Raw genomic sequence first — 25458 nt, 5'->3', positions numbered from 1 at the left:
AGTGCACTAGGTCCAGGTTTGTCTCCTGTCCCTCTTTTGAGTGTGCTAATGTGTCATCCTAATCAATTCTTGGTACTGTTACTAGTCGGGGCTAGCCAATGCTATAGACTGAATTCTGCACCAGGCCACAAACCCTTCAGGGCTCAGTGTGAACCACTTACTCAATCTCTTCCATTCTCACCCTTTCATACCCAGCTATATGCGGATACATTGCTTTTACTTGTTCCAATGCACTAAGTGGATTATTGTGTTTTCGTTGTTACAAACAGGGCTCAGGATTAAAACCAGACACTAACTTTAATGGGAAATAAGAGCCAGTGTGTTTAGGATGTTTTGTTTTACTGATGAGAGTTCCTTAAGACAGCTTGTTAGAATTCCTCATAGCCACTGCAGTGTCCGCTGTACTTCACGCTGGTGTCCTGCCAAGAGCCACCCTGCTTACTTCCTGGCAACAGAGGTCAGTAGTCTCTGAGTAGTGAAAAGGGTTCAGGGAGACTTTCAGATTTCCTGAAACAGGATATAGGTATTGACCCCCCAACTATTAAATGAGGATAAATGTTTACAAATTTTCTAATACCCACACTTTCTTGCTCATTACATGCCTGTTTCTCTTCCTTTCTGACTCTTTGTATATTTTAAGTAAAGCTACTGTGTGTGTGTGTGTAGGTAGGTGGGAAGGAAAGGAGATAACTTGTGGTTATCAGTTTTCTTCTACTATGGCTACCCCAGGTGGGAACTCACATTCTTAGGCTTGGAGCCCAGCGCTGTATACCGAGCCATTTTGCCTATCTCCAACCACTTCTGTATTTTTTAAGCAATTCCTTTCTCTGATTAAAAATTATGAGTAGTCCTTGGCAAGATTTCAGAAAAATACCAAAAGCATAAAGAAGAAAATAAGAATCCTTGAGACCAGATACAACCTTTATCGTATACAAGACCATTTAATCATAGCCCCTTTAAACCGCTCGCACCAGCATGTAGTAAGCAAGTAAGTGTAGCATACTGTATTAATATGCTTACAGCACTGGCACACATGCTCTATGCTTTTTAACAGGCTGTATTCTCACAGCACTGTAGTGTCTGTTTTCCCGTGTTAAGTCCTCCTATGGTGTCACTCTTGCCGGTGCCCCAGTGCCCTGAATCGACTCCCTGCCCTAGTACAGCAAAGATGGGTGCCCTGTGATGTGAGGAACAGAGGCGAAGAGCGTGTACTTTAGAAGCAGATGCTTTGCTTATCCTCTTCAGTTTAGACAAATGGTTTCGGTAGCCTGTTCTTGTGTCTCCAGTTGCATGTGATAGCCTGGATTGCATAGAAATGGGATGGTGAGATGAAAAGATGCACAAGCATTGCTGAGTGAGAGTCTGCGCATGTTATGAAGTGCTTGTCTGTCTTATTCTCTTACAGTTACCTTACAATGCTGAGTTGCTGGCTCAGGGTCTGTATATGGCTTCGGCCTCCTTATCTGCTGGTACCAAGCTCACCGTCCTATTGCCCACCATGGCTATGCTCTGTACTTGGTTTTTCATATAAATAGTACACAAAAATGATGTATTTTCCTCTTATTGAACCTTGTTTTCATTGGTTTTGGATTAAATTGGCTCTTTTGAACATGTTTATGGTGCTGACAGAAGTGGTTTCTTGCCTGCCTTTATTCTTAGCATTATTTCCCTAATTTCTATTCTGTTTGATGTAAACATTAAATTTTGGAGCTGTATTAGCAGCATTTTAATCCAAATTTTCATGCTCTAAATTTTCCCCCTTTTTCTTTTTGTCCTATATCTTAAATTTTTATGAAGCCAATCTCTCATTCTTTATCTTTGACCTTCATGAGTACTTGAGACTGTCGTCATTCCAGGATTATGAAAACATTTTGTCTTTCTTAAAATTAATTTGGGGACTGGCAATACAGCTCGGCAAGTAAAGGGACTTGCTGCCAAGTCTGATGACCTGAAACTGATTCTCCTGAACATGGTAGAAAGAACCAACTCCTGCGAGTTGTCTTCAGAACTCTATACACATTCAGCAGCACTCATGCATGTGTGTACACACACACACACACACACACACACACACACACACACACGCACACACATGCACACGCACACACAGTTTCCAAAAGAAATAAGTGAATTAATAAATGAATGTAAATTTAAAAAAATTCATTTGGATTATATTGATTTGGTAGTTGACTTTTCAGTGTCTTTAATGGCACACTTGGCTGCCTGATGTGCTCCTTCAGCCATTGCTTTTACTGTTTCATCCTGTCTCTTGCTTTGCTGGCCCAATTTTGTTATGAATTTCATTTACATCATAGAGTAGATGCCTTCAGTGCTTTGCTCTCTGTATTCTATGCCAACAAACACTGGGTAAGCTTTCACAGGAAGTGTAAAGCTCTTTGCTGAGGACTTTTCTCTGAATAGATTCTCCTTGGTCTACAAACACTTCCCTGAATCCTGTTTCAGAGTCACTTTCTTCTGTGGCATTGAGCAGATGTTGTCTGAGATGCTAGCCAGATCTCAGTCAGTCGTAAGTCTTTTATTTTGTGTGGCTCTGTAGTCCTGAATAATTCCTCCTGGCACCACTCTGCTTAAGATTGTGGAAGAACTGGAGTACATAACTGTGAACCCAAAGTCCGCCATTATTCTCTTGTTCCTTTGCTGATTCTTCAAGGACTACCTCTGCCTCTTTTTTGTGTTTGCTTTGCTTTATTATTGGGTCTCTCATGTAGCCACACTGATATCAGACTTACTACATGCATGTGCACAATGCACTTACACACATGTATACACACACATGCACATGCCAGCACATATTATATGTACATAGTTTGCTAAGCTAAAGATGACCTTGAGCAGCTTGCCCTTGGCTTCCACCTCTGGATTACTGGTATCACCACCACACCCTGCTGACTTTTCTCTTTAGAATTCATCCCTTATGCTGTAAAGGTGGTCTTCCACCCTGGCGGCCCAGCCTTTTTTCACTGTCTAGGTCTTGTTCTCAGGGCTCTTGTAGGTCTGTGGAAAGCAGACTCCCCTCCAGATGTGCAGGAAAGGAAGGAGTGTGGCCTGATTTCCCTACCCAGGATGACTTGTTATGTTGAAGGCCATTATCTACCAGTTCTCTGGGCCTTCACATGAGCCCTATGCTGAAGGCCATTATCTACCAGTTCTCTGGGCCTTCACATGAGCCCGGCATCTGGCAACAGGAGAATGTAAATAAAAGGCTTTTCTTGCTGTGCTGGTGAAGCTTCCTGTCCCTTTCTTCTGTGTATCTTTATTAATGTTTAACTATGGTGGCAAAGAAGTGCAAATTCAGCATTGCTGTTTGTCTTCTCCCATGCAGTCACCCTCTAGGTTAAAATTACAGAGGGCACAGGGAAGTGTTAAACAGCAGGACTTTAAATCAAATTACAGGCAGCGCTCTTCCCTCCTATCTCCAGCCATGAGCCAGCCTGCCCTTTCCGTCAGGAACCTTGAAGGTCTGCATTCCTTTCTTCTGTGCCCTTATCCTGCACACATGTTCACACATTGTCATAAATAAAAGCAATTGAGGACTTCTTTCTGAAGAGTGCCTCGAGGACCAGGTAGTTCTTAATGATGACTTCTGAGACCTGAAGCTTATTATGTAATGAGTGGAAACAAGCCTGACTGAAGATTGTATCCAAGAGAAAGTAGGGGACAGAGAGAAAAGAAACTTCAGCCACCCCTAGTGAAGGGACCAGACAAACGACAGACTTGGGGGTAGTGACGGTTCTGGGAGCCAAGCAGGGGCTTGTGTGCCACCATCTTGAGTTCTTAGAGAGGAGGGATCACAGATGGAGGCTCACCTTCCCCCACTTCTGTACCTGTCACCATCCTTGACTTCAAGTGTGTGTTGGTCCTATTTGTGGGCTCTTATGTTTGTTGCACTGATTTACATATCTACCTTCCAAAACACCACCCAGTCTTAGTCAAAAGCTGAATCTTGTGTTGTTTATAAACAGTTTATAGCCAGCAGCACAAGATTCAGCTTTTGAAACACTTGAGTCTTAGATAAGGGGTCAGGATAAATAGCCGGAGAAAGGAGTCTTGAACAAGTACCGTAGCACAATTTGCTGCCCAGAGGGGGGAGGATGAAATGAGCTCTCCTTTGACACTATATCTTGAAATGTATCCTGAGAACTGGCACAGTAAACCTTCTAATAGAAAACACAGAAGGAATGTCTCTGTGATCTTGCCTTTAAAGAGCTTCCTTGACTAGAATACAAGAACGAACCATTAGAGGAAAATATGTGAAGTTGAACTTCATTTAAATAAGACACTTTCTCTCTAAGAAAGATATTGTTCGTTGTGGACCTACTGGTGCAACCTACAACCCCAGCTATTTGGAAGGCTGAAGCAGGAAAATGACAAGTTCAGTGCAAGCCTCGACCACTTTGTATGACCCTCTTTTAAGATAAAAATACAAGTGTGGAGATGTGATTCCATGGTACATATTTGCCTGACATGCATGAGGGCCAAAATTCAAACCATAGTACTGTAGAAAAAGTTCTCTTTCAGATAAAAAGATAAGTTATAGATCTGTAGAAAGCATTTATAAAAATGTTTATAAAATTTGTATCTAGAATATATTTGAAAAACTCTTGATCCTTAAGGTAATTACCCCAATGTTAAAAATAGACAAAAATATTGTAAAGAATAGTTGATTAAGGAAAATACACAGAGCAAATACCACATGTAAAGTTGACCCACACCATAGAGTGTGTGAGAAGACCGTTGACATCGTCAGTCAATAGTGATATAACTTGAGAAGTGAAGTACTCCTAAATACAGCTAAGGTAAAGTGACTGGATGACCTCGTCCTGTGTGAGAGGAAGTGAAGCTGCCAGAGCCATCCCACTCTGTTGGTGGGAATGCAAATAGCCCTAACATTTTGGAAGACAATTTGACCATTTCACTCAAGGAAAACATTCTTATCATTTGATCTATTCTTGCAGAGTTTGACCTAGTCCTGCTTGTTGATGGCAGCATTTACCTAAGAGATAAAAATGTAGTCCATAAAAAGCCTCTGGGCAAATGTTTGTAGTAGCTTTATTCATAGCAGCCACAACTGGAAAGCACCCAGGTGTCCATCATCTAGGGAATAGGTAAACAAATTATGGCATATCCAGAACATTGAATACAACACAGTAATAAAAGGATTAAACTACTGTACATGAAACAGTGTGGATGGATTTCACAAGTATTATGCTATGAGCAATTGTTGCCTGGGGTAAAGGTAGCGGAAGAGGACAGAATATAACAGAGCATCAGGAGTTCTTGGGAGTTGGAGTACCTAGGTTGTGGAGGCAGCTCCTTGACTATATATGCACTTCTGAAAGTATAGAACTATACAACAGTTAAGTAATGTTCAGTACTGTTCACTTTTAACACTCACACATAGAAAAGCATTATGCATTTGTCCTTCTTGTCAAAAAATACAAATTAAAACATGGAGATGACTTTTAAAAAAACCTTCTGTGACTGGCAAAGATCCAAAGTTGGACTGTATGTCGTTTGAGGGTGTGAGCAGTTGTCACTCAAGATTAATCCTCTGAGGGAGCTTGAGTAGTACTCTCAGAAAGCTAAATGGCACAGATTTTTGATCCAGAAAGTCTACTTTCAGGAATTGTTTCTACCAGAAAGGTCTGCAAAGGGACATTAGCTTATGTCTGTGCTTATCTAGCAACAAGGATACAACCACAACTTCGTTTAAAAGAGGCCATTAGATCAAGACTGGTGCATGTGTAAAGTGAAGTACTGGGGAGTCCATATATTCATGTGTGGGTGTGTTTTGTGGAACTGAGGATCAAACCCATTTGTTTTCTAAAAAGAAACACACACACACACACACACACACACACACACACACACACACACACACACAAAGACTGGGTGGAATATATGCAAAAGGTTAGATCAGCAGTTGCCTGTGCTGTAGAAAAGAATTGCTGTTTAATGCACGTAAATGTTTTCATTTCTTTCTCTTTTGTTGTTGCTGTTATGTGTGTGTGTGTGTGTGTGTGTATGTGTGTGTGTGTGTGTGTGTGTGTGTGTGTGTGTATGCATGCAAGCTGTATGTGAGTATCTGCTCTTGCTTGTGGATAGGTTAGAAATTGATGCTAGGTGTCTTTATCTATCACTTCTCTCCTCATCTTTTGAGGCAGAGTCTTTCTCCTGAACTTGCAGCTCACTGATTGCCTTAGACTGCCTAGTTAGGGAACTCCAGGCATCCTCCTGCCTTTGCTTCCCCAGCAGATTACAGGCTTTCACCTTCATGCCTAGCTTTTCATGTAGGTGCTGGAAATATGAACTCATGTCTTTGTGCTTGCGTCTTAAGCACCTTAACCATTAATCCATCTCCCAAGACTTCACTGATTAAAAAAAATATGTGTATATATTAGCCTAGCCAAAGAGGAAAATATTTAATTTGCATATAGTACAGTGTGTCAGTTGGGAAAAAAATAAGCCTGGGTAAGGACTTTGAGTTTCTTTCACTCTTGGTGTACCAAGTGGTTCTCAGAAACTGGTTTGGTGTGACCTAAGACAGCTTCCTGTTAGTAGCACACAGCTTCCGTTCTGTGTTCCCTGATTATCTGGATTCACGTAGTGGTGGGTGGAAGAGAGTTCCTAGTCACTGCTTGTCACTCTCGTGCCCTATTCAACACCGTACTGCCGCCCTTGCAGTGGATGTTCATCTCCCTACGCTCTGTGGTGATTAAGGGGCAAGATGAGGAGAAAGGTCCCAGTTCCTCAGAGATGGCTCAGATACCACTGGGACATCCCATTCAGCAAGGGGAGCCCCAGGAAAGAGAGATAGAGACAGGCCACTCTTTGGGGGAACTGTGGTAACTTTGGTGGTTCTATTCAATTTAGTTTGGCTATTAAATACATTAAAATGGACACATTCAAGTTATGAGCCTTGCCTCATTGGTGCTATAAAAAGCATTTCAGCCGGACTGTAATCTGACTCTCCTCCCTGTAATGTTATGCAATATTCCTATGGTTACACAGCCCAAAAAAATGAAAGCTAATGATTAGTTTGCTAAATGTGGTTCGTGGAACAGTTCACAACTCTCAGACTTGCCAACTGCTGCTGATGTTGATTCATGTTTCCCTTTCTGGGGTAGAAGTTGGATTGATCCTCAGAAAAATGTACAGTAAAATTTGTCGTGATTCCAGAAACCAAGGGGTGAGCAGTGCTCACATGCCCTGGGAACAGAGTGGGTTGGGGGAGGTGATGCCAAATAGGGTGCCTGGATGCCTTGGGCTTCAACAGTCTGTGTCTGTCTACAGGAAGGAAGCATCAAGTGACAGAGAAGGAAAATAATTAAAGTCTCAGAGATCAGGACAGTAGGAAAATCACCTTTTTAAACCTTTAAGGACATTTGCAATAATAGAACCATGTGGGATTTATCATTCCATGAAAATGGCTCTTTGTTGTTTGTTTGTGTGACAAGAAAGTCTTATTGACTATGGTCATGTGTGAACATTGCATCAGCGTCCTTCCTGTAGGAGCTGTAACGTATGCGAGATAAATCCCCTATTTGCTTCATCTGTAGATATATGTTTGTGGAACGCTCTGCACAGTATGGACCAGCTGCAGTTGTATGCTCTGTCTTGAGAATTATAGGTTAACTCCTTAATCCATTCATGAGTATTTGACCTCATCCCACTAGGGTGAACGTGGGTTCTTTCTCATCAGACAGAAAAGTATGCCTGGTGACTCATCTCCTGTCCCAGTGGAAATGCACGTAGCCCTGTAGGCAGAAACTCTTGCTTGGTGTTCAATCTTTGGAAATATTGAGAAAGAGGTAGACGAGTTTCAGTCTCTATTTACCTGGCATAGCATCTAAATATCAAACTGGAAAACCAGATCTAAATCACCATGAAATCTTTTCTTACTCGTTCAATAGATGGGGAATATGAACTAGGGACAACCAATTAAAAACTCACCACTTCACTGATGTCCCTGTGACTGGTTCAGGAATATCCCAAGAGCCCGTCCAGCCACTGTGAACTTAACTTTCCCAAGAGACAATGGCTTGTTTGACTGAAAAGGCATTCCTAGGTTCAAGTGCTGAACCCACTGTCTCTTTTCTGGCTTTGTTCTGGAGGCTTTCTCTAAGGCGCTTAATGGTAGCACTTGACACTTATATAATCTTCCAGCACCCAGCACACTAAACAGCAGCTTGGCTTCTGGAGAAGTCATGGACTTTGTGAAGACTAGAGTAGGTCAGGTCCAAAGCCATCCCTGAATTGGTTCACAGTACCCTGAGTTGTGCCTTTCTTTGAGCTGTCTGTCCTGACTTCACTTCTCAGCCCAAGAAGGAATAATAAAAGCAAAAGTCCTTGTGAAAAATGAGGCACTGTGCAGAAAGAGAAGAGAATGTGAGCTGGACACGTTGGTCTTAGGCCATACAAGAAAGGGTGGATTTTGCCTCCATACACCTAACTACTGTACTGCTTCTCTGTCCCGTTTTGTATGTGAACTGATCCATCTTGCTGGTGACAGCGATCCCCATTGACCCACGAAACAGTTCATGCGCCTATCCTTGCCTTTTATTCTCATGTCTTTGTGCTGCTCAGGACAGCTACGTGGATTTCTCCTTTAGTAATGCTAGTTTACTTAAAATACGTTTGCTTAAAGTTGCATGCAAGAAGAGGATGAAGAAGTAATTATGGTGTACTCATTGTACTTAAGTTAATTGAAAAATTACTATAAAATAATGGAATCAAATCATACATGATTCAGAAAATATAAAACCAAAATTCTTACCACTTTAACACAATTATTATTGTAATTTGAAAGTGTTTTCTTTCATCCCTTTTTTTATGTTTCTCAAAAAATGTTTGGATCTTGATTTTTTAACTTACTCTTGTATAATACAAGCATTTTCCATGTCATAAGTCATCAGTATTAATGTAATGTTAAATTTAAAAAATGGCAACCTAATATTCCATCAGGGAGTTGTGCTGTAATTCACTTAACCACACTCCTCTGATTAGGGCGGTCTCTTTCTTTCATTTTCCCCACTGTTTTAAAGAAGAGTGTGAGATGTATGTGTCTGGTCTGCAACTTGGTGCATGCTTTGTCTTGTTCTGCGAGGCAAAATGGTGAGAAATGGAATTTCTAGTTTGGAGGATGTGAGCATTACCAGACTCAGGGTGATATATATTGTCAAATTCCTTTGTGATGTGTTGCATCGATATCGGCTGCCTATACTCTTCTAGTGATGAATACTTGGATTTTTAAGTGTTTCTCTGATGCAACAGGCATACATGTCTTATTTTTTAACTTGAATGTGATAAGGTGGAGTGCTGTTGCGTGTGAACGTTTGATGTTATCGTGTCCCATACTTTGTTTTGCTCATTGTCTTTTCTCCATTTCAGACCCCAAAGCGGCTTCTGAGACGGAAACTGATATCTGTGCCGAGTGGGAGATAAAGACGGTCACTAGTGCTCTGAAGACCTACCTGAGGTGGGGATTTCCACTTGTGAACAGCAAGCCACCTAGTTAGTGTGCTGTCAGGGACAAAGCAGTTTTATTTGCAGCCTCTAGAGAGCTGCTGGGTGGGTGTTTGAGATGTGAAAACTGTGTCTGTGTGGGAGCATTAAGTTTGAGCTGTTCAGGCCAATCGTAAATTGCCCAGGGCTGATGGGCTGCCACTGTGCAGGGGTGCTGGGAGTGATTTAGAAAGCCCTGCTCTTAATAAGATGCAGTAAGATGATTAGCTTTAGACATACCTTATTAAGCTGTGACCTTCTCTGAATGATCTATTAGGAAACTAAGAACTCAATATGGCACCTCGTTGAGCAGACTTGATCATGTACCTAGTTTATATTGTGACTCTTTTGAGTTTTATACAGAAGATATGACTTATATTGGTCCTTAAAAATGAGAAGGTAGATGTGGGAAAATTGCCATTGGGAAACTCCCATCTGGTCTCTGCTGGAATGGTTAACTAAATAAAAGGGAGGGAGAAAGGAAATATTCCCTTGTACTATGCTATTATATACAGTATCATTGTTCCCTTCTATCCTTCATTTGGACTGTTGGCTCACTGCTTACCCCACTTCCTCTACCACGCACAGCCCTACAACTTACGCTCCCTAGGAACACTGTAATTCTGTGCTGTACTTACATGGGAGAATGGGTTGTAGTCTTAAACAGCGGAGAACTGGGATCAAGTGTCAAATAAGCCACTCTACAGGCTTCATGAGGATTCATTTGGCTAGGCAGCAAGGGAGGTCACAGTAAGGAGTTGGTGAAGTCAGCTTTATTTGGGACATTGCAAGTGAGATGCAGTGCAAGGGGTGACTAGGAGTTGAGTTCAGAAGATAGGGACACTGATAGAATGAAATTTGAGACAAAGGATGAAGAAGTTTTTTGGTTATTGCCTGGATTATCAGAAAAAGCCCATTTGTAGTTAATCATGTGTACACACAGCTGGTACAATGTCTTATAGCCTTTTGGTACTTTAATATTCCTTTTGGAAGCAAAACACAAAATTTTTCATGGTTGTTTCTGGAAGTACTGATTCCAATAACAAACTTCTGGAGAAGTGAGAGTCTGAGGCCGGCTGATGCAGAGATGCATGTAGCTAGTTGCTTATAGCTTATTCATGTCCTAAAGTGCTCTTGTTCATGGGTGACTCCGTGACTGAGAGGAGATCTTCAGTTTGTGCTGCCCTTGTCGTTCTATGACTATGTAGAGTTGTAGCTGTCCCCTTAAAAAACAAAAAAGAGGTAATCCCAGCACTCTGGGAGGCAGAGGCAGACAGATTGCTGTGACTTCAAGGCCAGCCTGGTCTACAAAGTGAGTCTAGGACAGCCAAGGCTACACAGAGAAACCCTATCTCGGGGGTGGGGGTGGGAGTGGGGGAGAAGGGCAAAGTGGTGCAAACACTTGTGACCCCAGTACCTGGGAAGTGGAAGAAAGATTGTGACTTCCAGTTTATCCTTGGTGACATGACAAGATATGGTCAGTGGCGAATAGGTGAGGAAAATGTTAACCTGAGGATTTCCAGTAAAATGCCTCATGCTGCCGGTCGTTCTGCTACATGGAGCTGTGCTCTGTGTAGTTGAGGTGTACCGTGCTGTTTGGCAGTGTTCAGGGTGCTACTCAGCAAGAGGGATCATCCTCCTGTGAAACTGACTTTTCTGTGTCTATATATTTTTATTCTAGAATGCTTCCAGGACCACTCATGATGTACCAGTTTCAAAGAAGTTTCATCAAAGCAGCAAGTAAGCATCTTTTAGTTGAAGTTTTAAGGAGAAAAGAAGAGATTTTTCTATTTTGAGGAACATTCAGATTCCAAAAATAAATGCTACCTAGGCTGTCACAGTCTGCATGCAAAATGTCTGCATACAAACTTAGGAGAGTCTGTCACAGAATAAAAATGAACCAGAACCATGACTGCCAGGGGCCTTACTTTGACTTTACAGTAAAAGAGAAAAACTTGAAAGGTATTTTTCTTGGCTGGAAGGGAGGGGGGAGTAGAAGGAAGGAGAGATGAGACAGAAAAGCAGTTTTGCCTTTCCAGTTTTGATTATTGGAGTCGTAACTTCTTAGAGCTTTTGTTTTCCATCCTTAAAGTAGCACTTTGCAAAATGAACCAGACATGTACATTTCCTGAACTGAGCAATGGAAGTGCTTCTCTGAGCATGACACCAGTTATGTAATGTCGCAGACCTTTTTCTACCATGTCTTCCATTTACAGCTTCTGATCATTCTTGGCTGTACGATCTAGGTTCCTAACTCCCATTACTAGTATTAAAGTACATAGGGATTAGGTTCAAGCTGCCCTAAGTATACTGGAATCTGTCTACGTGGGGCTGACCAGCAGCAGCGGGGCAGTTAGATTCTCTATCAGATTTAAATCTGGCAGGACGGCCTTTCATGTTATGATGCCCATAGCGTGTGCCTCTCGCTGGCTTCTTTTAGCCTTTAGGGTTTGTTTACCCTGGTAACTACTCCTGGCCTAATTTTATAGTACCTAGTGTTCCTCTTGCCTTACATACTTGGGCTTGTCCTCTTCAGCAGACACTAGAGAGGCATGGGAGAGAGCTGGGAGCGAACATGGTGTTTATGTGAATTCTTTCTCAAGAGAAATTCCAAACTCACAGCAACCATCCTCTAATTAAACTTCATATCAGTTCTATAAATAGGTAGGGCGAGTATTAGCGCTCTGTTTCCCAGAGAAACAAAGCCACTTGCCCAAGTTTAATCAAAAGGTGACAGGCTACGTTATAGGTTAGAGAGTGACAGAAAGACTTAAATGTTTTATTTGCCACTGTTTTCTTCTTACTGGGCTGGTGTGTTACATGTAGCTGGTGTGTTACATGTAGCTTAAGCACAGTTGTGATTTCTTTGTTGCATCTGGATACATGATTTTGAAATTTGAGATCTGTGTAATGCTCACATAAGATCTGTTTACCACTTCGCAAGTGCATAAAGTTCCTCCTTTCCTTGAAGTGAAGTTGGCCCTGTAGGGAGCCAGCTGCTCCCATGGTGGTTCCTTCCTTGGGTGTGCAGTGACCAGCTCCATTTCATCACAGCCATTATTTAGATGAACTCTGATACAGAAAGCACTGTGAAAGGCCTCCCAGGGCCAGCCACTCTGGTCCTAAGCACGCACACAAGACAAGGCTGTAAATCCTCGAGAACCTTTTCCCTGTGTTAGCGCGGAGGCTTTAGTTCCCCGTGGTCTCGCCTTGTCCAGTGACTTAGCTGTAACTCCATTAAATCATTGCCCCTTGCCTTGACAGAGCTTGAAAACCAGGAAACTCGAGTCTCTGAGATCCATAGCCTTGTTCATCGGCTCCCAGAGAAGAATCGGCAGATGTTGCAGCTGCTCATGAACCACCTGGCAAAGTAGGTTCCTCTCCCATTACTGCTTTTTCTGTCACCTCACAGAGTTCTGACCTTCACAGTGAGGCCAGTGTTTCTTTCTCTGACTGTTGCATCAGGTAGGCTAGAGGCTGAGGAGGGAGGTATGTGCAGTGGTCACTGCAGAGAACACACTTAGTGCCAGGCAGCCTTTGCTTGCAGAGGGACATGGCAGGTACCCAGAGGTTGCAGGAGGAATTCTGCATCCAGCCATTATTCCAGCTTATTGTGGAGTTTTCAGGGTTTAGAGGTTCTTTTGATGACAAAGGAAAAGCAGTATGTTGGAACTTGGATTTGGATGCACAAGAAGGCTGGCATTTGTGAGGTGTCTGTACTTAAACCACTTAGCCACCATTGGACAAACCACAGGTCCACCTATGCCTTAGCTCTCTTCTCCTATTCCGATCTAGCCAATGGACAGCTTGTTCTCCACGGTTGTGGGGGAAGTGGGGACTGCCTCTGACATGAACTCTGGTGTTCCTGATTTTATCACTTCTTGGTGGGGAGGCCTGGCAGCACACAGAGGAAGGGGAAACAGGCTATGTGGATGAAACCTGATGGGTCATATGGTGGGGAGGAGGTCCCCTTCTGTCAGAGGTCTGGGGGAGGGGAATAGGGCAGAAGAGGGAGGGAGGGTGGGAATGGGAAGATACAAGCCAGGAGATAACAATTGGGATGTAATCTGAATAAATTATAATAAATTGAAACAACCAAGTGTGGATAATGGAGTGCCTTCATCTGTAAGGCTGTTCATTTATTTATTTATTATTTTTTTGCTTTTTTAAGACAGAGTTTCTCTGTGTAGTCTTGGCTCACCTGGACTCACTTTGTAGACTAGGTTGGCTTCAAACTCACAGATCTGCCTGCCTCTGACTCCCAGAGTGCTGGGATTACAGGCATGTGCTATTGTTCCCAAAGGCAATTGATTTTTAAGGTTATCTTACTAAAGCCTTTGAAGAAGCCTTGGGAACAAGGGACTTACTTTTGTTCAATGTCCTCTTGCCCTGAACATCATCAAAGCATGGATTGAGGGCCTGGTTTTTATGCTAGGAGTTTTAACAGTATCCTGATGCTTTTGAATTTTAGTGGATACTGTTGCCTCTCCGGTTTCTGAATGCTGTGATGAATTACTTTGTGTTTGTCGTTACCTGTATGCTATGTACTGACCTTCATTGTAGAATGGCAGCGGTGTTGGGGCATGAATGTGTAAAGTTTACTCAGTCCATTAAGTTCCAAACTTGCTGAACTGATGTGCTGCAAATCTGCTCCTCACCAGTGCTTTGCTCATGTTGCTGACCCAACCCTTTGGGATAAGCTCCTTCTTGTCTGTAGGAGATTGTTATGTATGGTTCATTTTCATTCATCTGTTAAGCACTTGATGTTCCCTTTCATTGGGGGGCATACATATGTCTCCCATAAAGAATTACAAGGCTATCACGAAAAATCAAGGATGTTTTGAGAATCATGGTTATTTTGAATCTTGGTGAGAAAGAAGTGGGTAGAGTCAAGGAATTTTCCATTACTGATCACTTTTCTTTTCCTTTTTGTGATGACATATCTGAACTACATATTCAGAAATTACTAGGAAGCATAATTGAGGACATGTGAGTTTGCTGGGAGAATGCCCCCAACATGTTGAAAGATCCCCCGATGACAGCCGCTTAAAGTAATGAGTGGGACCATGGCTTCAGAAAGCAACTCCTGATGCTCTGAGACCAATTTGCTGCTTGTTCGGTACAACCCGACGTCAGTCATTTGCCACCCTAGGAAGCTGGTTTCTACCATTACAAATAGAACTTCTCATATTCTAGGGAGGCTTCACGTGCATGCTCTTCTCAGTGTGTGAGGGGAGTTGTGACTCATGATGGCCTCGGCATCCCCAGGAAGCTGTGAGGCCTGCCGGGAATGGGAAGGGGCTGGGAACTAGCTGAAGGCAGTGGCTCTTTTCATGCGATGTGATTAGAAGGAGCTCAGGTGGACCAGGAATTAGTGGTGATCTACCAGAACTCATATTGAAGTTTTCCCATTTGTACATTGCTCCGAGGAGTAAGATTCTTTAAAGAAGAAAGCAATTAAAACAAGAAAACAAACAGTCCATTCTCTTTTCAACTGTAAATGTAATATAGCTAGGGAATATACAAGTTGTGCTTCTGGTCTTGACTTCTTGCCTTTTGACCAGTTTATACCAAGGTATTTTTCCCTCCTGTGGTTGTTTATTCCATTGCACATCTGGAGCCTTTTCTGTTATTTAGTGACGGTTGACTTGGCCTTATGCCATTTCTTTGTTTATTTACGTATCAAGATGTCTACCAATCAGCTGGGTGTGGTGGCAGATCTCTGAGAGTTAGAGACCAACCTGGTCTACAAAGTGAGTCCAGGGGAGCCAAGGCTATACGGAGAAAACTTTTTTGGAAAAACAAAAACAAACAAACAAACAAAAATGTCTACCAGACATCTAGCTTCTGCACCCTACTGTAGGTTAGAGCTACTGAGGTGAAACAGACGCCCACTCCCCGCTGTGCTCTGTGCCCATGCTCTACAGAGCTTCCAGATTTAAAATGTCCGTGAGAGAGATGGATGGAGGAGCCTTGCTTGAGAGTGTCTTCAGTGCTCAGGGGAGTTCTCAGATCATCCTCTGGCATGCACTGCTATCCTTATTTTAGTGCCCAGCTGTGGGGGAAACTGAACTTGGGGCAGAAGCTTTGTATAATTCCAGTGTTCTCAGGTTCAGAGTTAGCCCAGGACTGGCCCCAGGTATTGTTCCCTGGCCACTTGCTTACTGGCCAGCTTCCTTCCTAAGTTTTGGTTTCAGGGCTGACTGCTGTAAAGCCCAGTGTTTACTTCTCTTCTTACCTACTCTTTGCCTGTGTGTCTCAGCCTCTGGTTCAGAGTCAGATGTTACATATTGTGCTTTTTTATTTGTTTTATATTTTATAATGTTTTATATTTATATAAAATTTATATAAATTTATAAATTTTATATTCAATCTCAAGAAAAAATACACCTGGGGGATTGGTGGGGGCTTGTGAGGAAAAGACAAAACTCCTGACCTCTAAAGGCAAAATGATGACTAGTACGGAGCCAAGTCACAGAGAGGTTGGGTTTCTTCCAGACCTCAGAGAGAACATCAAAATTACAGGCAGCTATGCACATGTTTGTGTTGATCCAGCGTAAATCTACTGCAATAATTAGATGTTTTCTATGTGTGTCTTGGGATCTAGTATGCAGTGTAGAGTCACTTGCCTGCAAATGTGGTTGGAGTCACCCTTGGTGCTTGTTTACCCTGGCATTTCTGTGCCATACCGTGACTGTACTAGCAGCTGCAGCATTTCTGTGGTGTTTTCCAGATTAATAATACACAGACAGACAGATCTTTGAGAATCTCTGGCCTGCAGGAGGGGCCATATATAAATATTTTTTAGGGGAGAGAGATGGTATTGAAAAGGAATATAAGGTGGAATTTTGGAGTATATTAATGACAGAAGAAGAAAACTGACTCTTCAAATACAGAAGACACTGTTGTTATCATTAAATTGTTATTTAAATCCTGTTTTGATTTCTCCAGATTTTGCATTAAATTGAGCTCTAAACACATTAATTTTATTTTAAAATAACACACAAAACATTTTCATTATAAAGGAAATCATGCATGGCTAGCTTTCCATCTCTGCAGTTCTGCCTTCTTAAATCTCAGTTTTCTGAGTGTGGGGGATGGGAGGGTAGGAAGAGAGAGGCGGGGTTTCTGTGTCTTCAACCAGGTAGGCATGGGGCCAGGTATGGCTCATAACAGAAACAAGAAAGAAAATTCCTGATCTTATAATTGTGGAATAAAAGATAAAAGAACAGTGGATGAGTAAGAAAGACAAACCTCATGGTAGTTACCTAATGTTTACATATTTGATGATCCAAGTATGTTGGCTCTCCCCACACATATCATTCACAGTGGCTCATCCTTAGCTTTATTACAGTGTCTGTGCTCTGTAGGTGGATTTCAAAGCACTCTCTATACATCAGGAGTCACTTTTAAACAATACCTTTTCGTAGCTCATTTCCCCAAAACACTTACTGAGAAGTAAAGCTTTCTCTTTGATGCAGTCACCTCAGCATGGCAAGGCGCATGGAGGCAGAAGCTCGTCCTTCTTCTCACAGTGGTACTGTGTTGCCGAGGAGGCTTTGGGCTTCAATAAAGATAAAATGTAATCCAAAATGGATTAATAAAGGGATCTGGTATGTTACCCCAAAAAGTCAGTTCTGAGAGCTGGTTAACTTGCGGCTTCTGAAAGACCCAGGTTATTTCCTGCTCGGCCAGCCTCCTCTCTCTCTCTCAGCCATCAGATGCTACTTAACGTCCCTGGGTATCAGTGCGTGGCAGAGGCAGACAGAGGCCCTATTCCTTCTTGAGTCTCTTTGGGAGTTAGAATGATGCTTCAGAAGATGCTCTCCATATACTTGCCAGTGTTTGCTTGCGGTTTGTTTGTTTCTTTGGTTTTTTTCTTGGTCCGAAGCAATTGCCAGCAAGAATGGAATCCTCATGACTAGGTTACAACGGACAGGATTTACCTCAGCTGCCCGGGAAGGGGGCACAGGCAGCCTCACTTTGGAGCCCATAGTGTCTTTTCCAAGCAGCCTTAGCAAAATGCATTCAGCAGATGTTAAGTTCACTAATGATCCTTCTGTGGTGTGACAACTCATCAGGACATGTGGGACCAAACAGTCAATTTCTGTGATTTTTGCCTCATATATACCAAATTGTGAGATTTGAGGGGTAAAGCAGTAATAAAGAAAGCAAAATTAACTCTGTGCTTATATCCCCCCATTCCCCAATTCCTTGTTATTTTTATTACTCTACTATCTGGTATTTATTTTTTATCATCTGTCATGTTGTGACTTTGCAAAAGGACAACAGTCTAACAATTACAGGGATCATGAAAGAATAATGTGGGGCAAATGCTTGCCATGGAAGTAAGAAAGGCTTTGTTTTTGGCAGAACTTTCTTGAGATCTGGTGGCTTTGGGTTTTCCCCTCAATCCTATGACTGAAGCCTGAGCACTTGCATCTATGGAAATCAAGAAGAAAGTATTGTATTTCTTTTAGGATCCAGACGCAGTGGGTTGAGTTCAGATAGAAATGCTTGTGGACCTAATGGTTAAATAGCACTCTGTGACACCCTGCAGGGTCGGAATAAAAGGAGGTGGGCGCTAATACACAGCACTAGCACATAGTTCCCATATAAACTCTACTACGTTTTCTCCATCCCAGGCTTCAAAGATAAAGTTCAGAGTGAGCTGCCGACCACATGAGAAAAGCTAGTGCTTTCTTTGCCACCAATCGTACTTCAGACCAAACAGCTGTGAGTTTTTACAGTCACAGTCACTGCAGTTAATGGTTCTGATCTAGCAGCTGTCTGGGATGGATGCGCCCGTGGGCTCTCGGGCTGCTGTACATCAGCCATTGCACCACATCTCCCAAACCTATGTTCTCTCTAGTAGCCATTAGACATTTTACTGCTGCCAGCACGGAATTGTATGGCTGCTGGGCCACTGGTGGTTGTGGCCTGATACCCCATGGAGCCATATTATGGCCACTAATCCCAGGTTGACCTCACCCTTCATGTCCTTCTGCCTCAGCATTACAAGCATGCACCAGCAGGCCCAGCTGGTTCTGATTGAAGTGCTCTTTTCTTGCCCTTGAATCCGCGTGCTTCTTTCCGTTTCTATCAGTAACTCCCCATCCCAGGCTGTGTGCAACGCCTCCTTCCTGGTTGCGTTGCCTGGCTCTCCTCCAGGCCACACAGTTTGGGTCCTGGAGGTATAGAACTTGGAGTGCCGTGTATTTCAACTTGTGTAAATCATCTATTTAAAACAAACAAACAAACAAGCAAACTGAAATGATAAAAGCCTCAAAAGCAGTTTCTCCATTGCCATCACAAGGAAACCCTACATACAGTCTTCAGCCCCTTTGGACTTTGCAGCCTGTGTCTATTACGGGATTCATGGTAAGCTGGCGCTACAGGATATTGGTTGAGCTGGAGCAGGAACAGTCTCTTGCTCATTTCTCAGTCATCTTGTCCACTTCATCTTTTCCCTCTCGTAGTCATTTCCTCTCTCCTGAAATGGCTGCTGCCCAAAGCTACCTCATTCTAGCTCAAGCACAGATCACGTGCTTCAGTCTGCAAGATCCCTTCCTGCTTTAAGCTCCTCTCATTTTCCTGAGCTCCCATTATCTCCTCCATTTCTCTTTTTACATGTATCACTTTCTGCCCATGGCACAATTGGCTGAACATCCCTTTCGTCCTACCATCGGAAGCTTCCAGGGGATGGGCAATCGGTCTTCCTTGTCATTCTCTTACCTGTACACTGCAGGCAGGCCTCTAGCTGGAGCAGCCTATGTGTGTTCTGTTCAGTGGCACTGCCACACAGTGCTGAACAAGTTTTCAGACACTTGAAAATTTTCAGGGGAGGGGCTGGAGAGATGGCTCAGAGGTTAAGACCACTGGCTGCTCTTCTGGAGGTCCTAAGTTCAATTCCCAGCAGCCACATGGTGGCTCCCAGCCATCTATAAAGTAATCTGATGCCCTCTTCTGGCTTTCAGGTGTACACATATACATAATAATAAATAAATAAATGTTTTAAAAAATTTCAGGGTCCCTGTTAGCAGTTGGCTAGCTGAGGAGGAGCCACGCTATCCACCAGGGGGTGCTTCTCCAGTTTTCCATAGCCCTCCACAGCTCCACTGTCTCCTGGGACTGGCCCACTTCTTGTGCCTCATCCCTGCCTGGTCATGTTGCAGGCATTTGGCCTTTATCTCCAAAGATAGGACTTGACAAGCAGGTAAACGAAGAAGCAGAAATGGACTAGGAGCACTGGCGTTCTGACTGCCTTTTATTCTTTTCTCGTGAATGACCTGCTGTTGGTGATAGGTTGGGGATCCCAGAAAGAACCAGGCCATCTTGTTTTCAATCCTTTTTATGCTTACAAGGCAGGGAGACACTGTTCTGTTCTCTTTTGTTTATTTCAAGACTAATGATTCTCAAAAGACCCGCTACAGCTATTCTTGGTAGAACCAGAGGAAAACCCTATTTGAATGGACACAGCAGAGAGGATAGCCACTTAACTTTAAAGCAAACAGCCTAAGAATATCATGGTCTGTGGCCTTCAGGATGAGGGTAAAAGATTACAAGTTAAGTCTTAATTTTTTTTGTCTTAAAAATAAAAAATGTGCAGTCTTTTTGAATTCACCTTTCTCATCCTGTGGAGCCCCCATCCCTCAAGGGGAAGTGCCTGGTGTCAAGCTACTGGCTCTCTGCAGTCTGTACTCCTTTGATCTGGGCCTTGTGTTGGTTTTACTTGTTCCATTCACCTTTGGATTTATTTTTCAGTGACCTTTCTGTTTTTATAATTTATCCTCCTTAAACTCAAGGAGCCAGCTTTGGAGTTGCCTCTCACAGTTTGGAAAGGGCCCCCTCTCTTTTGTCTTCTTAGTTTCTGTGGGCTGTGTGGTAAAAGCAAGAATAGCAACAACCTGCTGCACTCGTTCCTCCTCTGTCAGATCTAGCGGAGCCTGGAGTTCTCTATTGACCCTGGAAGCAGTGATGAAATCTTTGGAGGGGGGGAGCCGAAGGCCTCTCTCACCAAGCATCTCATACTGTCTGCACTGCATGCTGAGTGTCTCCTGAGCTTTATTGATTGTTTTTTAAGATACGTTATTTTACCCTGGTTGTCTCCAGTTACCTGTGTTCCTAAGAATGACCTTGAACTCTTTTGAGGGGAAGTGGTGAGGGCAGGTCGAGGTAGTGTCTTATGGAATCCAGACTGGCCTCAAACTTTCTATGCATCCAAAGATGACCTTGAACTCTTAATCCTACTATTTTCACCTCCTGGGTGCTGAGATTATTGCTGTGTGTCATTATATTAGATTTGCATGGTACTAGTGATCAAAACCAGGGCTTTGTGCATGCTAACCAAACATTCTACCAACTGAGTTACATCCCAACCACAGATGATATATATGTATCTGTGTGTGTGTGTGTGTATAACTGGTTTCTCACCAATTCTTCAAGTAGTTGTGGTTTATATGTGGTAAGGCAGACTTGTAGGAATTTGAAGTTCATCTGTAGGCACTGTGAGCACAGTGATTAGCTGAGAACATACTGGAGCCAGAGCGCCTGATTCAGATCTGTTCTCTCCTATAAAACTGCTGGAATCAGTTGCTCCCTCAGTCTCTCTCTCGGTATAAATGCATATATGGTGGTGCTAGGGATAGACTGTGGGGCTTCATATATACTAAACAAGTGTTTTACCACTAAGCTATATCCCCTAGCTCCATATGGCATTTCACTGTATCATAAACATTTACATTAGAAAATCCTCTAACTCACACTGTACAACTGTAACCCGAGAGCTCATAGTTTCCTGATCATAGTCCCAGACTTCCGAAACCTTTAACAGTCAACACAGAGAAGCACAAGCTAAGCTGTTGTCAACATATACACAGCACTGAAACCAGGCTAATGTACTTCAGTGGGAAAGCCTGTGGGCAATGGGAGGTGGCACATGGGTGGGGTGAGTGATCCCAAGATGTAGGCTCTATATAGCCTCATTTATAAAATAGGTCCAAGAGCTTGGACAGATGTTGGTTGTAGAACCTGTGTGCTTAACTCTCGCTTCCTTCTGTCTGAGCCCCTTCTAGTAAAATAGCTTCTAATTAATAACTTCTTCTTATTAAAACAAAGTAAGATGATAATAGTGCCTGCTGTCCTGGAGTTATGAGAATTAAATTAAATGCACATAAAGCCCTTGAGCATGTGGAACATCTTCTGCAGATGTCATCTCTTGAAGTCTGAGAAGTGAGGAGATGGGAGAAGATGGGACAGTGACTGAGGTAATTAAACACATGCCAGTTACTGTTGTTGAGTGGACGGAGCTTTCTTCTTAGTTATGGGAAGACTTTGGGGTAGATGCTGAAAAGGGCGCACAAGGCTCCTTCTGCACAAGAGACTTCTGTGTGTGTACACTTTGCTTTGCTTCTTATTTTCTTGGTTCCTGGTGTGTATTTGGACCAGAGGACTAAGCTTCTTACTCTTCTAGCGAAAGATGAGCTATCCCAGGGCCAGCTGGGAGAAAGAGCTGTTATATCTGGTTTCAAATCCCACCTTACACCAGACCTCACACTTCTCTGTGAAGATTCAGGGCCTCCAGGGTTCAGTGCTGGGGAGCCAAGCACCTGTTCAGCAGAGCAAGCCCAGCAGAACTGATTTCCATGATGGCTCTTGCTCACTCTCTCCCTCCCCTCCCGCTTCTTAGTGTCATGAGGCTGATTTCATCTCAGAAGCAGCTGTGTTTACTGCAGTTTAATAATTCTTAATTTCCTGAAGGGGGACACATTATATCACGAAGACTCATCTTAGTCTGCATGATCTGGAAATTTCCACCCTTGTCAGTGGCATTTGAAATGTCTCTGTCTGTGGGAGACCTTCTTTGTGATTCAGCTCTGCTGCCTCTCAGACACATGCCTCTGTTAAGCACTGCTGTCCTCACTTTCCACTGCCCAGCCTGCCACTGAGTGCAGTATTTTTAAGTCACGAAATGTGTGTGTATTTGTGTGCAAGACTGTGCATACATGTGCAACTTCATTCTCCCCCAGTAGATACTTTGTCCTTTTTCTACTTTAACTCATGAAAGGCTAGAAGAAAGGCCCTGTTAGTCCTCTGCTTTGTACAGGGACATTTTTCTTTGAGCATCTCAGCATCCTGATCTTGTGTTTCTAATTCTGTAATATAAACATACTCCTGTTTTGCCTCATCCTACTCAATGTGGGGAGTGGTGGTGGTGGTGGGGAAGGTAACCCAAAATAATTGGCCTTGCTAGCATACTGCAAGGTCTTCCTTAGTACTTGAAGGCACAAAAGATAGGGTCCAACTTTGTTCAGGTCAGGCTTTCAGTGAGAAAATAGAGCACCCTGGACTTCAACATGGAGGGTTTTGTTGTTGTTGTTGTTTGTTTTTTGTTGTAAGCAATAAAAGTTAGCTTCGAGTAATTTAAACTATGTGTAAAAGAAGGAAGTTTATTGGGCAGTGACATAATTGGATGCAGAGTTGAACATCTGGTCCTGCTAAGCAGTCTTGAGGCTCCTTGTACTCTCTGCCATCACCCTCAGCCTCTTTCTCAGCACTGCCACTTCTCCTCTAGATGGGTATCTCAGATGTTCTTATTTGACAGGAGACGTACATTCTCTCACAGGCTCCCCAGGCTTCTGCTACCAGATTAGCACCTATGCCTGTGTTTGTGCCAGCCATCCTGTGTTCCCACTTCAAGGCAGCCTGTCACTCTCAGCCCATGGCTGCAAAGCCAACCAGTTGGGACTGCATTCATTCAGACTGGGATCTAACATTTCCTCTCTTCCTCCTGTCCTCCAGGCTTTCACATTGGCACATATGCATGTAAATTCCTTAAAAACTAAGAAAACAAGTACTTAAAAGAACATCCCCCAGTTCACGTCTTCTGTGGACAGGGTCCCCTTCCCTCTGTTCTTAGAGCTTCTCAAATAGCTGTCTGTGTTGTTGCACTTTCCTGTTTGTCCTTCTTGAATATGTGCAGGCTTTCCTGCTCAGTCCTTCAGGGAAGCACCATGTAAGGTGTTGCCATGACTTCGTGTAGCTGAACGAACTTTAGACTTTCCTATTCTCTTTCTCTTTCTGCCTTGAAAGGCCTTTTTTCCCCTCAGAAGGCTTCTAGGACATCACATTCTCAGCTTTTCTCAGTTGCTGTTTCTCAGGCTTGCTTGCTGTGTCCAGGACATGGCCGGTCAGCCCCTCCCTTACTTCTTCCCCCCTCTAAGATGGCTTCCTCAATTGGTCAGTGAATTTCATCCTTCTGTCCCAGCATTCCTCACCCACCTGACTTACTTAACCCCATCTAGCCACATACAGCATGTGTCACCATGTTCTATATGTGACCATCTCAGTTATTTATTATTGTCATCTTCTCCTGATTGATGAGCTTTGTGAGTTGACAGTGTCTCTCTGCTCTGTACTACTGTATCCCTGGCATCTAGGCAATGCTTTGCCCATAAAATTACTTGGTGATCATTTATTGAATAATTAACTTTAAAAAAAGTATCCAGGGAAAGTATTTGGGGGGGGGTGTCACTTGTTTGGAAAGCTGACTTTGCAGAATCTCAGCCCTATGCCCTTTTCTTCTCTGCGATGTTGCTACAAGTCAGCATTTTTAGAACTGTCACAGATGTCCTTGGGCAAGTCAGTAGCATGTTCACATGTAATATGGAAGTAACCCAATTGGAAACTTACAAAGATACCATACTTGCCATCCACAAAGGATGCTTGACAAAAAGTATCAGGTGTTCAGAAGTTTATTGCTGACTAAAGTTCCAATTTTTACCAGAAAGAATCTCTAGTTTACACCAGAAGCTTCATGGCCTGGCACAAATACTACCTGTTTTGGGGACCTGAGCTACCATAGTGTATGAAGATAGTACCACTGTGATAAAAAAAAATACAGCACAGCACTTTCTTATTCTTCTAATTCCTTGGCATATGTCCGTGCTCCCCAGAGTGGTTGATTCAGATTTTACATTAGCTGGCACTTCCCAAAGGTCTAGCTTCCCTTCTCTACTTACCTTTGCGCACACCCTGGACCTAGAAACCTCTCCAGCGATATTTGATGGACTGAAGATGGATGCTAGCTTGGTGCACCAGTCCCTCAGAACCGGGCTCACAGTTATATTTGCGCAAGTCACTAGTAAAATTACCCCTCCCCATGTTTTCCTGACGAGCATCCTGGTGAGGCTCTTTCATTCTCTGAGTCATCATTTTCCTTCTTTAAGGAGCACACATTCTTTCTAAGCAGAGCTGTCATATAAAGCACTTTGCACACCACCTACTTATAAGCTTCTTTCCCTAAGTTATTCCTGATTTATTACTATGTCACTCTCCAGCCTTAGCCAGATGGTTAGCACAGCAAACAACAGGGGCAAAAATGTAATGTCTCTGTGTGACATCAGTGTGTTGTGTGTGTGACTCTTGACATGAGCAGCACATCAGAAGTTGTTTCACTCATGCAATGGAAGGTAAATCTTCTACAGATGTCTGGCCCCTTTTTCCCCTGCATGTGCCCCTTTCGGGTGGGAGTGGAATAGGAAACTCAGTTGTAGCTTGTTAGTAAAGGTACTTTTTACACAGGAAGCCAACAGTTCCAAGTAGAGCGCTGCTTCGCAAGTGCAAAGTCTCTGTGGCATACTCTATGTTGTTAAATGGCTGCCTCATATCTCCCTGGTCCCTGGCATAGCCGTGCCGCCCAGGGTTACTGATGACTGAAATAATCTGTGAGGAAGGAGGGCCTGGCTGGAGCTAGAGAGGCAGACTTGGCCTTCTGATCCACTTCAGTGTTTATTAGTCTGTTGCAGCATTTGCTGAGGACAAGGCAAGGTGCTAAGTGTTTATTTCTACTTGGGTAATAAGGGGAAATTTGGCCTGACTGACTTTCTCCTCCTGTGTTTTTTTTTTCCCCAACCTCATTATATATTCAGTTTT

General features: G+C 43.1%; 1 protein-coding gene across 4 annotated transcripts in view; it reads left to right on the top strand.

Annotated features, from left to right (window-relative positions):
• Positions 1-25458, top strand: part of ARHGAP26 (Rho GTPase activating protein 26) — a 382879-nt gene that overhangs the window by 232372 nt on the left and 125049 nt on the right. For all 4 annotated transcript variants that reach the window (XM_084779977.1, XM_084779979.1, XM_084779980.1 and 1 more), the window contains 3 exons: positions 9412-9499; positions 11207-11265; positions 12790-12895. In XM_084779977.1, coding sequence (XP_084636103.1) covers positions 9412-9499; positions 11207-11265; positions 12790-12895 — 253 coding nt within the window. The remainder of the gene's footprint in view (positions 1-9411; positions 9500-11206; positions 11266-12789; positions 12896-25458) is intronic.

Source organism: Acomys minous, assembly GCF_964271855.1.
Source record: "Acomys minous genome assembly, chromosome: 4".
Lineage (NCBI taxonomy): Eukaryota > Metazoa > Chordata > Mammalia > Rodentia > Muridae > Acomys > Acomys minous.
This window is presented reverse-complemented; position numbering and strand designations above follow the sequence as displayed.